Here is a 12,193-nt window from a genome sequence, read left to right on the forward strand (position 1 = left end):
TCTAATTTTATTTATCTGCGATTTATATACTTGGTATATTATCCATATATTCAGAAAGTGCCGAACTTAAGGGTGGAATATCAGCTAATTTATGCAATACGACTGGCTTGATTTGTTTACACAGATCGTGCCCTTTTCCCTTAGAGTTATTTGAGATTAGACAAAGAAAAGTAGCTGTTGTCTTTGACACTTCGCTTAGTTCAGTAGGGAAAACTAATTTCGGTAGAGTTTCTTGTTTGACAGGTTTAATCATTTTATTCTGTTCATCAATAAATTTGGAATTCAAGTTATTTTGTTGTTTTGTTAATGGGTTTTTTGCAGCAATTTCACCGTCTTCAATAGATAATGGCGATTTTCTTGGTTGAATACCTCTAATTACAAATCTTTTCTTTCCAGATACGGGATCTGTGATGACCATAGCTGAAGCGTTATGGAAAGCATTTGAAACATTTTTGATGAATTCGACAGCAGGTAATAATTTTCTACCAGAATCATGTACTGCCTTAGAGAACTTTGACTCATAAGATCTCCATAGTTGAATTTGAGTAAATTCTGCATCTTTTATGGGATCAAAACAACATCTCAACCATGCTGTCGATCTCATTGGTTCATTCAATTGTAATAATTCTTGGAAAAGAGGGTCTGATAGTTCTGGTACTTTGACTGGCGGTGGAGCTTTAATTCTCTTAACTAATTTAATTTGTTTACCAGCCAGTTCAGAATAGTTTGGTAGTTTAACATTGTATGATAATAATTTTGGAATCATTGTTGACAAAATTGAAAATCTTTCATGATCATCAAGAAGTTTATTTATTCTTTGATTACCTGGTAAGATATACTGGTAGAGGAAATCTAATGATGCTGTGATCAAATCTGCATCCGTTTCGATTAAAATGAAGGAAACAACTTTTTGTAAAGTTTTATCATCTAAGTTGTCTGCCGCACTTTCTTCATCGGCTTTTGATCTCACAAGAAGTCTTGAAAGAGATCTTAAGAGTGAAATGACCATATATCTATCTTTTGTAAAATTTAAAATGGAGACTAACTTTTGAAAATATGGATCATCCTTTTTGGCTGGGGCGATATAAGTTGAAATTGCTTCCATCAAATCTATAGTATAATGGATTAATTCATTAACGTAGAGGCGATTTGATTCATAAATTTGCCATTTAGAATGTGGTTTATGATTTAATTCGTATTTTGTCAATACAAATAAAAGAAAATCTTTGATTTCATTATCTTTAACGAGAATTTGAATTGAATCCGTATCTTGAGCTAAATTTCTCAAGATTAATAGACAGTTAAGTCCATTTTGAAGATCATCCATTATGGAACTATTATTAATTATAGGATTATTAAGGTTTTCGATAATTGGCTTCAAATCGAGAATGAACTTTTTGAAGATGTCTAGCAATTCAGGCAAATTCTTTAAATTGATCATGTATGGTGCTTTATTGCTATAAGCTAGATATTTCTTTAATGACCACTTAATTTCTTCTGTTAATCCACTAAGTATTGCCATTTTCATTCTAGTTAAATCGTCGACGCCACGAGAAGTTTCCTTTGGAAGCGTCTGAAAGATATTCAAATTAGAGAGGGAGTATTGTAGGGACTTTGGGTTTGCAGCTAATCCTGTTATTATACCATTAGATTGTAATCTAGTTACATTGATAGGAATTGGTATAACTGATTGGAACGAGTTGTGAGTATCATTTTCATTCAGAGTCCCCGGCGTAGGAGTCAAATTGGGAGTAGAGTTATTAACAGGTATAGGTGAGTTTGTAACAGATATATTACTCATTGGTCTGATCTAGGGTTCTTTGTACTTGTTTCTCACAACAAAGCTAATCACGTTTACATTTTCATTATTTACTACTATTTGTTTTTTTTTCCATATCGATTAAACTTCAAAGAGGCAAGAAGCGAAAAGTGAGGAAAAGCTAGTTGCAACGTTACCCGGCAAGATGTGTCTGGGTAATAAAATTTGCAGTAGACATCAAGCAACGTGTCGTTTGTATCAGTCTTAGCTTCAGTATGTGCTAGTGTTAGCTACCATGCATTGGATTATATTTTCAAGAGTTTCACCATGATTTTTACGCTGTGTTCAGGATGCTGTAAAGAAAGAGATGTTTGTGCTTTGTACCGTGCTTACTTGAAACACGCCCATATCTCCGTCAGTTCTAAATCCATTTCTACCATAATGGTGAGTGATACACTGTAGTGAATCCTCCTTATCATATTCTGAACTTGTGCAATTATAAGCAATGGCAATAAGAAATTCTTGACTGACACCTTGCATCGACGTATCTGGGGGGGAGGGGGACTTGACCGCTTCCTCCATATATGAAACGTTATATTCTTTCGCTCTACACTCCATCCAATACAAAATATGCAGAAATAGACAAATATGGCAGCTTGAGAACAGCCGAGCAGCCAGCCAGTCAGCCAGCCAGCCAATGCTGCTACGGCAGAATAGAAAAACTCTTTATCCAAGTTTACCCGCCAAGAGAAGCGGCGGCTGTCATCGCATAAGCTGACGGCATATATAAGGGATAAAGAGAACTTTCTTTGACACAAAATGTACGCTGCTGACAAAGGAGATGCTGTGCTCCAGATACGCCGCTGCGGAGACGTTTCAAACGTTTGCTCTCTGCTTCCTTTACCATAACCATAAATCTTCTTGAGTAAACTCATCTTGCTGGTGATTCTGGCCAATCATTTCATCAAGACATCAGTAAACCAACACACCGCATCAGTTGCTATTCAGTGTGGATTCTTACAGAACATGGTGATCCTCCTACAAAGGGAAACGTATCCGCATCCTTTATTTCTCAAGGGTCTTTCTTGTCAAATTAATGCACGTTCCTAATGGTCTCTGCCTGTTCCCATTGTATCAATCAATCAATCAATCAATCATTACGTATTATTGAACTTCAGCTTTTCTTCTCGTTCATTATCCCTTGTTTGAAATACGTACCCATAGAATCCGTATGGTAAGATTTCTAATTCGCCCATCACCACTTGGAAAGATAAGTATTTAAAAACAGTCCAAAAATTATGGTATCCCATATATTATGATTATTACCATTTATTATTTATATCTCTTGTAATTTAAATCTTGGTAAAAGAGAGAAAGAGAGAAAGAGAGAAAGAGCCGACTATTTAGTTTTATTTACTACACCGCTAAGATGAGATTATCTAGTTTAGTACTGTGGACAACATTAAGTGCATTTGTCGTGGCAAATCAACAACAAGGTGTCTTTAACTTCGACAAGTGGACTCAGGATGACCTTAAGGAGTATATCAATGATCATACTCAGGACTTAAACAAGATCACCTCAAAGTCACTAAAGGAATTGAAGAATGACGCTTCTGAATTGTGGAGTAAGCATGCTCAACCAAAACCATGGTGGCAATTCTGGAAAGATGACAAGTATGCTTTCCCTTGGACCACCAGGGCAAACAGTGGAAGTATCTCTGACTGGTTTTTTGACACTTGGTCAACAGATAGCTTACGCAATTTCTTAAAGGAACATGGCATGCAAAGTACCGCAGAAGATACAAGAGATATAATGATTGACAAAATTAAAGCTAACTTTCATAAGATCTCTAAAGAAATGAAGAGCTCTGGTCTATATCCTTCCAATTCATACTTCAACACATGGACTAACAACGATTTGATCAATTGGTTAAATAAATATAAGGTCAAGTTTGACCACAAGGCCGTTAAATCGAGAAATGACCTAGTAAGAACGGTTAAAAACAACATGAATTATGTGTCAAATTACGTAGATGAACAAAGATTGAATCTTTTGAATGATTTAGACTTCGCCAATAAAGATTTCAAGATCAAAGCTAATGAAGTTAGTAATGACGTCTTTGACACTTGGTCTACCAGAGATTTGGAAAAATGGCTCTCAAGTCATGAAGTAGAAATGGAAGATAAAATGATTAATTCTCGTGATTATTTAATGGAACAAGCGAACAAGAATAAAGCATTGTTGAAGGATGACATAAAGTGGTACCTACATGCAATGAAAAAGAAGGCTTCCACTCCAGTAATCGGTGGTAACAGAGATTCACCAAAGAACTTTTTGAATTCTCTATGGCAAAAAACGGCAAGCCTCATGAACAGGACAAAATCAAAGACAGACCAAGTGATTAATGACACTTTCTTAATTGGCATTGAAAACTGGTCTAAGAACAAATTAAAGGAATTTTTAGATATGCGTGACGTGAAATATCCATATTTTGCAACCAAAAGAGAATTGATTGATTTGGCTAAGAATTACAGAAACAAGCCGTTGGATGAGTTTAAGAGAAGTTCCATGGAGTCCTTAAATGAATTGAGAGGTTGGGCAAGTGAGAAGAAGGAAGAGGTGAAAGACACCAAGGCCTACGATAAAGTGAGTGGAAAAATGCAGGATCTCAATGAAGAAGCAGCAAACTTAAAGGAAGGTTTTAATGAGAAGGTTAATGCTGCCTTCCAAAAATGGTCCGAAGCTGACTTAAAGGACTATTTGAAGGGCTACGGAATCAATGTTGACGAAGCTGCACAATCTAAGGATGATTTGATCAAGAAGGCAAAGGAAAACACTCAATGGTTTTTCGGCTATTATGAAGAACCAACTCACAGGAAATTGTTACGTAAAGCCAAAAATTTTGCTAGACACATTTACTTCTCTGTATTTGGCTACTAGATGATTCAATGCCTATTTCCTCTGGATTTTACATATATTCTTGCAAAATATTTTTTTCTATTTAGTCATGAAATATTTTATTGTACTGGTTTTAAGCAATAAATAAATACATACCCAAAAAAATGAATCTTTTTACATTGAACACTATAGTTACCTAACAGTCGTTGACTGTAGTAAATTCCAATTCCAAGTTGCAATCGGCGCATTTGAGAGCTGTCACAATGAAATCACTATGTACGAAACACATACGCTTTCTGGATCTTAGTGTATATATTTTTAATATTGCAAAGGGTTTACTTTCAAACTCGAGTGTTTTGTAGGAAACAACTTAGTTAGCAGATCGTATAAGGTACACAATGGCTAGATATGCTTGGTATACGAGAATATCTGATAGTTTACATCGTTTAACTGTCATGACTCTAGTGGGAGGTACGCTGTATATGACAGGGGGGTTGGTTTATACTCTTTATATGAATGGTAAACGTTACGAAAAACAAATTACATCAGCACAGAATAGTAAATAGTGACTGAGCATGTATATCATGCCGTATTTTCTTTTTTCCTGTATATAAAACTCTAAATATATTCGATAATTAACAGAAATTACTATTTTATGGAAGAAGCGTCCTTCTCCTTTTCTTTGAAGCAATAGTTTCAGAAGTGCTGGCCTTCAACTTCCTTTTCTTTTGCATACCGTTATGGTAGAAACCATTAATTTGTAAATCCTTGTACCTCTTCTCTAGTTTATCTAAATCTAGTTTTGAAGTTGGATTCAATTGTATTATATCGATTGGTTCAAATTTTTTAGCACAAGCAGGACATTTATTTCCATTTGATTGAATTTTAACTGTTGAAATTGGTAAGACATCGCCACACTTGGCAAGATATATGAACGTTTTTGAATTCGAACCAAAAACGTCCTCTCCAAAACTACATTTCAAGGAAGCAACTTCCTTCCCTACTTTTATTTCTTCCAAGTTATGTAATTCGACAACATCATTCAGTTTCCTAATATGTTTTAGTTGTTCAATCTGTGAATGTGTATATTCATTTTTCTTCTGTGAAAGAAGCCATTCTAATATCGCTTCCTTATTGTAAAGGTTACCTTTATAATCGCTCACAATTGGCAGTTCCAACTGTTTATTACTTAGTCTACAATATTTCCATCTTGATGTAGTATTAAATTGACTCAAGTCCTCATCATTAATTTTTTCATCTTCTCTACCCAATGATAGTTTCAGATTACTATGCTTATTTATTGAACCACCGTCATTCTAGCAAAAACATCATTTCCATTCGTTAGTAAGTTTATCCTATACACTCTTATAATGATTAAACTCAACATACACCCATATTTATCTTACTATCTTTACTAATATCATTGACTTCCGTAAGAATAAAATTGTTAACTGAACATGAAAAATTAATGAGAATCACCTTTCATTCTATTGAGCATTTCACATAAGTACCTTGTAGTAATTACATAGATAAGATTAGTGTCATGAACAATACTGATCCAACATCTTTTCAAAGTATTCTTGCAGGTGTTAAAAGGTTAAGAGAACAGAAAAGTGGTACGCCAGACGTTAGCCAATCCCAGCAAGATGGGAATGATGATATAAAAGGTAACCAACAACGAACTGCCGCTCCTAGTCCATCACCACGAAAAGTAATAAATACTTTCAATCAACAGAGGTCTGATCTGACACATCTTGAAACTAAACAAGGTTCTGTCAGCAGGCCAGTACAAGGTCCAACAACAGGTAAATCAGTTTTAGTGAACACAACACAAAAAGAGAATCCATTACTAAATAGTTTGAAGAATACTAATTGGAGGTATATATCGTCTACAGGCGGTAAGAAAATATATTATGATTATTTTATCAGGAATAGATCGATACTTTTTTTAACGCTATCGTACCACAAATTGTACCCAGACTATATTACGAGAAGAATGGCCTCACTCTCTAAAAATGATGATAATATATTGATTTTCGTTGTTGATACTACTAATTCGGAAGAAACACTAAATGAACTTACGAAACAATGCATGTTCAGTGGATTTACTTTACTTGTTGTCTTCAATTTCGAACAGGCTGCCAAGTATATTGAATATTTGAATTCTTGAACGTCTTTCTCTAAGAAAAGAAAGACAAAAAGGAACAGAAAGAGATAGACGAATAGAATGATTTGATTAGATATACCGTTGTGATAGTAGCACATAACATCATGGCTTTAAGAGCGATCTAAACAGGCCTTAAGATTATTACTTTACTAGCTCCGCAATCATTCCTGTTTTGAATATGGCAATTGTTAGAAGTTCCACTTTGAACGCAGTTGATCCACATGGAATTTATTCACAATATATACGTATGAAGATATAAAACTTAAAACTTGTTGTGATTTTCCAGCTGGCGATGACATATCAGTATTTTTCTTGGCAACCTTCAGATATGAAATCCCCAAGACGATTTTTGAAGAAAATATCAGTGGAATACAAGGCTCAAGATATAAGTGAATGAGAAATTAACGACAAAAGTATATAACAGATAGGGGAGGGAATAAATAAGATATATGGTTGATACAAAGGATATTTTGAAGGAGTTTGATCCATTGACTCAGGAGGATAATGAAAGGAAAGATGATCTGGGAGAAGTTCAGCGAGATTCTGAAACTGTATCTACTGAGAATTCCAACGAGAGAAGTTCCAGTAATTCTAGAAATGAACGAACGTACGAAGATGATCAATTTTTTGATTTCAGATTATTTGCTAAGCAATTTAGAAATCCTCAGGCAGATCCATTAGTTAAGTATACAAAATCATTTTTGCATAACTTTGCTACACAAAGGGCAGTTTGGACACCTGAGGAGCAAGTTAAACTGATCAATGATTTCAGGCTGTTTATTTTTGGTAAATTAAAAGTCTATGAACCATTTAAATCTCTAGATAAGGCCGGATTGCATAATGCAGAAGAAGGTATTGAGAAATTGATCATGGGTAAGCTATATACGAGGTGTTTCTCCCCAACTTTGATAGAAAATGTCAATGAAGATACTGTTGACAAATATCATTTAAAGGATATTGAAGATGATGAGTTACTAATAGCCAAAGTCAAGGAGTATAGGTTTATTGAACTATCAAACTTAGATATCCCTAATAAACTTTATACAAGATTGGACAAATTTGTTGAACTTGCAGGGAAAGAATTGAATAAAGTAAATGGGTTTAAAGCTCCTCGTGATAAAATGGTATGCATTTTAAATTCATGTAGAGTTATTTTTGGTCTTTTGAAACACCATAGACTTGACAAAGAAGGTGCTGACAGTTTTATTCCATTATTAATTTTTATTATTTTAAAAGGTGATATTGCTAATTTGGTTTCAAATATAAGGTATATTGAGAGATTCAGGTACGAAAAATTCCTTAGAGGGGAAGAGTCCTATTACCTAAGCAGTTATCAAGCTGCCTACAACTTTATTTTATCTATGGATGAAACTTCACTGACAGTGGCAGACAATAATGAATTTGATAGGAAATATAAAGAGAATCAAAAGCTTCTGATGGAAGAAAAAGAACAAAAAGATCGTGAAAATGCACAACTGAAACAATCCTCCAAGGAAGCGGTGAGTAGTGGCGCAACGAGTAAGAATTCCCTCGATGAAGTGACAAATTCTATGATATCGATGTTTAATGATCTCTTTACATCATCTCAACAAAAGCCAGAAGAAATGGGCGACCAAAACAAAAGAAACAAGAAGGATGAAGATGTTACCCAATTGATCAATCGTATGGAGGAGCAAGAACACAAAGACACCGTGGACACATTATGTTCCATGTTTCCCGATTTTGATCGTGAAATTATAGAAGATGTCTGTGTTGCCAAAAAATACAGAATCGGTGTATGTGTGGATACCTTACTGTCATTATATAATTAGCGATAAGTAGATTTTTATTGGTAATGTAAATGACACGGTGTTTAATCAGATTGAGGAGCAGTACATCGCCATCTATGCTGTAATGTATACTTGTTCCATAAACAATACGCTCTCCTAGCTTAACGCACACTGCTGATTCCCAAAATAGCAATCTCATTCGGCCAACATGACCACATCTTACTTAGTAAAGAATCCATTTTTTTCTGCCCTCTGCACCAAAAGATCAGACGAAAGCAACGTATCCAGAGTAGCGAATTAAATTTCCGTCCTAGCTAAGCCATCTCGTACAGTCTACAATACTGATAGCCCTCTTATTTTTCTTCTATTGCCTACTACTTCCAGATTCATTACCAGTTACATCCATTGCCACATATCAGGCAGTTCTGCAGTCATTTTCATTATTTGCCAGACCTATTTCCGCCAAACGGAAGAACTCATCGAAAGTCCCAATATTCGCGGAACGGCAGCGAAGAGGAAAGAATAAAAAAGCAAAGGTCTAACAAGAAAAAGAAAAAGGACGATACGTAAGCAATCCACGAAGAGGAAAGAACTTACACTCGACACAACCATATAAATAAAGAATATACATTTATCTCGAGAAATTCATTCTTTAGATTGACTCAAACGACAGCTGCATAAGAGTGAAATAATGAAGTTACAAAGTCTCATAACTTTACTTGGGGTGACAGCATCGACAGTTTTGGCGCAAGACGCCAACGGTACATCTCCCAGCATACAGGGAATAGCTGATTCCACTCCATTTTGTAAAATGGACAAAGATGAGAAGCTAGGCCCTGGATGTGATGTAACTATACAGGAGATTAATGAAATAAACAAGAAAATAAGGAAGGATGTACTGGGTTTAGTAAATACTGACTTTTTCAAGTATTTCAAGTTTGACCCTTACAAGCAATGCACTTTTTGGGAAAATAATGACGGTTTGTGTTTCAGCAGAAGCTGTGCTATTGACGTTGTCGAAGATTGGGATAAACTACCGGAGTACTGGCAACCAGAAGTCCTAGGAGGTGTCGAAAACGATCAAAATATTGTAGCTGAAGATAACGAAGCTAATTTCTTAAACCAATTATGTGAGGGTACTAATGGTATCAATGAACTACAAAAAGACAGAGATCTCAATTATTTTGATATTAACGATTTTACGAGCAAAGATGCCGTCCTGGTAGATCTATCCAAGAACCCTGAGAGATTTACTGGCTATGGTGGTCAACAAGCAGGTCAAATATGGACGAGTATATATGGTGAAAATTGTTTCTCTACCGAAAATGAAGAAGAGAGATGCTTGGCTAAAGACGCTTTTTACAGAATCGTTTCTGGGTTACACGCTTCTATTGGTACGCATTTATCAAATGATCATTTGGATACAGAAACTGGCGAGTGGGGACCTGATTTAGATCTATTTATGGCCAGAGTTGGTAATTTCCCTGAAAGAGTTTCCAACATCTATTTTAATTATGCCATAGTTGCTAAGGCCCTATGGAAAATCAATCCATACATGAAAGAATTAAATTTCTGTAGTAGCTATAATAATGACGTTAAGTCCAAATTTGTTAACATTGTTTCAAGATTAGAAAGCAAGATATTTGATGAAGATCTTATGTTCAAAGATGATGTTACTTCCACTTTAAAGGACGACTTCAGAAACCGTTTCAAGAACGTTACCAAGATTATGGATTGTGTTCATTGTGATAGATGTAAGCTATGGGGAAAAGTACAAACCACTGGTTACGCAACAAGTTTGAAGATCTTATTTGACTTGGATGAAGCCGATGAAGAAACCAAGCAAAAAGTCGTTGATGGTCTAACAAAATACGAATTGATTGCTTTATTAAACACCTTTGATAGATTATCCAAATCTATTGAATCTATCAACAATTTTGAAAAGATGTATAATGACCGTTTTGACAGTGAAAATAACAAATTAGAATCATTCTTCAATAAGAACAATTTCTTCAAATTGCTACAGAAGGCAACAGAATCTATTCGTAATACTATTAATAGTAGCATTAACGGCACCAATAATGTTGTGGTGTCAGAAGAAAAGGAAAATGATGATTTAATTGAAAATGATGCTACTAACTTCAATGATTTGAAAATGCCAAAGAAAAAGAAGTTAAATAACTCCCGTAACAGTAATGAAGATGTTTGGAGCAATGCTTGGAATGCCGAATTGCACAACGTCGCCGAAGCTTTAAGATTTATTTGGAGGAGCTACTTAGATCTACCAAAAAATCTATGGAACCTCATTTTGTCCAACTCTATAAAGTTATGGAATGCATTTGTCGGTGTCTCTAATTATATTAAAGAAGATGAAGATGCGAACATGTACAAATTGAACATATAATGAACTTTTTCCTCCTCCAATGATCCATTTTTATTGTCTTTTTTTTCGTATGTATGATAGAGTAATCGAACTAAATATGTCTAAATAAATTAAATGCCAATAACATAAACTTAAAAAGTGGACTTACTCTGCATCGTCTTTATTGTTCTTCGAAGTCTTCGCAGCAGTTGCCTTGACCTTCCCTCCAGTTTTTGCCGCATCCTTTCTTTTAGGCCTTACACTAGCGTTTTCTTCCTCATTGGCAGCTCCTTCAATATCATTATCTTCATCATCATCTTCAAATTCGTTATCCTGTCCTCTGTACCTCTTCAAAGACTGGTTGTCTGTTTCATTAAACTGCTTTTTAGCTTCTATAATGACTTTATTCGTGGCAATCAGTTCTTCTGCCCTTGCTAATTTGATTGGGTCCTTTCGTATGGCAAATCTGAAATCTTCTAATTTAATCTTATTCCTACTCGAATTTTGAGAAGTTTGTGAAGCTGTAGCGCATATATCAACTAGATACTGCGAAACCAACTCGTCTATACATTGTACTGTTTCAGTTAGTGGTTGAGGAACATCACCATAAGCGTATAGTAATGAACTTATATCCTTACTGAAGAGATTCGTTCTCTTTAACCGTCTAGACATGTACTTAAATTGTAGTTTAATTGCAGTTTTTAAAGTAGTATTCTGTTAATGTAATTCTTTTCTGATAATCGGAATCGCAATTCCATATCCAGTTGAAAAAGTACACTTCGGCTTCCTCTTTAGATTATAGAAAACTTTGTCACGTTATTCTACAATAAGTCCTGTTAATATCACAGGAAGCCCAAGATTATGACAAGCAAATGATCTTAACAATATGTATTCTTATACGCAGCAGACTGTTCATACCGAAGTCCTGCTTAGAGGGTATGATAACAGTTTTACTAGAACACACCTGGCTCAAATCAATGATTTAGATCGGAGAACGGGGGGAATAAATGAACGTTTTGTACTGAAGAATGCTACTCTCCGACCACATATTACAAAGAAACTGTCACCCTCACTTCTTGGCTTTTATAATGCCGAGCTTGTAGGCCCGACTATTATTAATTCTTGTATATTTCGTCATTTATTGTGCCAAACCCTGTGTCTCCAGATTGAGAAATCACCGTTTTACATCAGGTGATATGTTTTCGGGAATCATGGCCCCGACCGAGGCAAGGAATAT

At 35.2% G+C, this 12,193-nt stretch overlaps 9 protein-coding genes across 9 annotated transcripts; 5 read left to right on the top strand and 4 right to left on the bottom strand.

Annotated features, from left to right (window-relative positions):
- Nucleotides 1–22: 22 nt before the first annotated feature.
- On the bottom strand, nt 23–1,801 carry RSC9 (Rsc9p; the record flags this gene model as incomplete). Its single annotated transcript, XM_003954816.1, has 1 exon — nt 23–1,801. The coding sequence occupies one exon, from the start codon at nt 1,799–1,801 to the stop codon at nt 23–25; it is 1,779 nt and encodes a 592-aa protein (XP_003954865.1).
- A 347-nt stretch (nt 1,802–2,148) lies between these two features.
- On the bottom strand, nt 2,149–2,694 carry KAFR0A02950 (uncharacterized protein; the record flags this gene model as incomplete). The annotated part of the gene is made up of 1 exon (XM_003954817.1): nt 2,149–2,694. The coding sequence occupies one exon, from the start codon at nt 2,692–2,694 to the stop codon at nt 2,149–2,151; it is 546 nt and encodes a 181-aa protein (XP_003954866.1).
- A 494-nt stretch (nt 2,695–3,188) lies between these two features.
- Nucleotides 3,189–4,700, top strand: MSC1 (double-strand break repair enhancer MSC1; the record flags this gene model as incomplete). The annotated part of the gene is made up of 1 exon (XM_003954818.1): nt 3,189–4,700. One exon carries the CDS (start codon nt 3,189–3,191, stop codon nt 4,698–4,700), a length of 1,512 nt encoding a protein of 503 aa, XP_003954867.1.
- A 356-nt stretch (nt 4,701–5,056) lies between these two features.
- COX14 (Cox14p) lies at nt 5,057–5,224 on the top strand (the record flags this gene model as incomplete). The annotated part of the gene is made up of 1 exon (XM_003954819.1): nt 5,057–5,224. The coding sequence occupies one exon, from the start codon at nt 5,057–5,059 to the stop codon at nt 5,222–5,224; it is 168 nt and encodes a 55-aa protein (XP_003954868.1).
- An 87-nt stretch (nt 5,225–5,311) lies between these two features.
- On the bottom strand, nt 5,312–6,053 carry KAFR0A02990 (uncharacterized protein; the record flags this gene model as incomplete). The annotated part of the gene is made up of 2 exons (XM_003954820.1): nt 5,312–5,974; nt 6,048–6,053. The coding sequence occupies 2 exons, from the start codon at nt 6,051–6,053 to the stop codon at nt 5,312–5,314; spliced, it is 669 nt and encodes a 222-aa protein (XP_003954869.1).
- Nucleotides 6,054–6,201: 148 nt separating this feature from the next.
- On the top strand, nt 6,202–6,828 carry RAD10 (DNA repair protein RAD10; the record flags this gene model as incomplete). Its single annotated transcript, XM_003954821.1, has 1 exon — nt 6,202–6,828. One exon carries the CDS (start codon nt 6,202–6,204, stop codon nt 6,826–6,828), a length of 627 nt encoding a protein of 208 aa, XP_003954870.1.
- A 446-nt stretch (nt 6,829–7,274) lies between these two features.
- On the top strand, nt 7,275–8,636 carry VPS9 (guanine nucleotide exchange factor VPS9; the record flags this gene model as incomplete). Its single annotated transcript, XM_003954822.1, has 1 exon — nt 7,275–8,636. The coding sequence occupies one exon, from the start codon at nt 7,275–7,277 to the stop codon at nt 8,634–8,636; it is 1,362 nt and encodes a 453-aa protein (XP_003954871.1).
- Nucleotides 8,637–9,285: 649 nt separating this feature from the next.
- ERO1 (ER oxidoreductin) lies at nt 9,286–10,998 on the top strand (the record flags this gene model as incomplete). The annotated part of the gene is made up of 1 exon (XM_003954823.1): nt 9,286–10,998. The coding sequence occupies one exon, from the start codon at nt 9,286–9,288 to the stop codon at nt 10,996–10,998; it is 1,713 nt and encodes a 570-aa protein (XP_003954872.1).
- A 123-nt stretch (nt 10,999–11,121) lies between these two features.
- TAF13 (Taf13p) lies at nt 11,122–11,628 on the bottom strand (the record flags this gene model as incomplete). Its single annotated transcript, XM_003954824.1, has 1 exon — nt 11,122–11,628. The coding sequence occupies one exon, from the start codon at nt 11,626–11,628 to the stop codon at nt 11,122–11,124; it is 507 nt and encodes a 168-aa protein (XP_003954873.1).
- Between the last annotated feature and the right edge of the window lie 565 nt (nt 11,629–12,193).

This window comes from Kazachstania africana, chromosome 1 (genome assembly GCF_000304475.1).
Source record: "Kazachstania africana CBS 2517 chromosome 1, complete genome".
Taxonomy (NCBI): domain Eukaryota; kingdom Fungi; phylum Ascomycota; class Saccharomycetes; order Saccharomycetales; family Saccharomycetaceae; genus Kazachstania; species Kazachstania africana.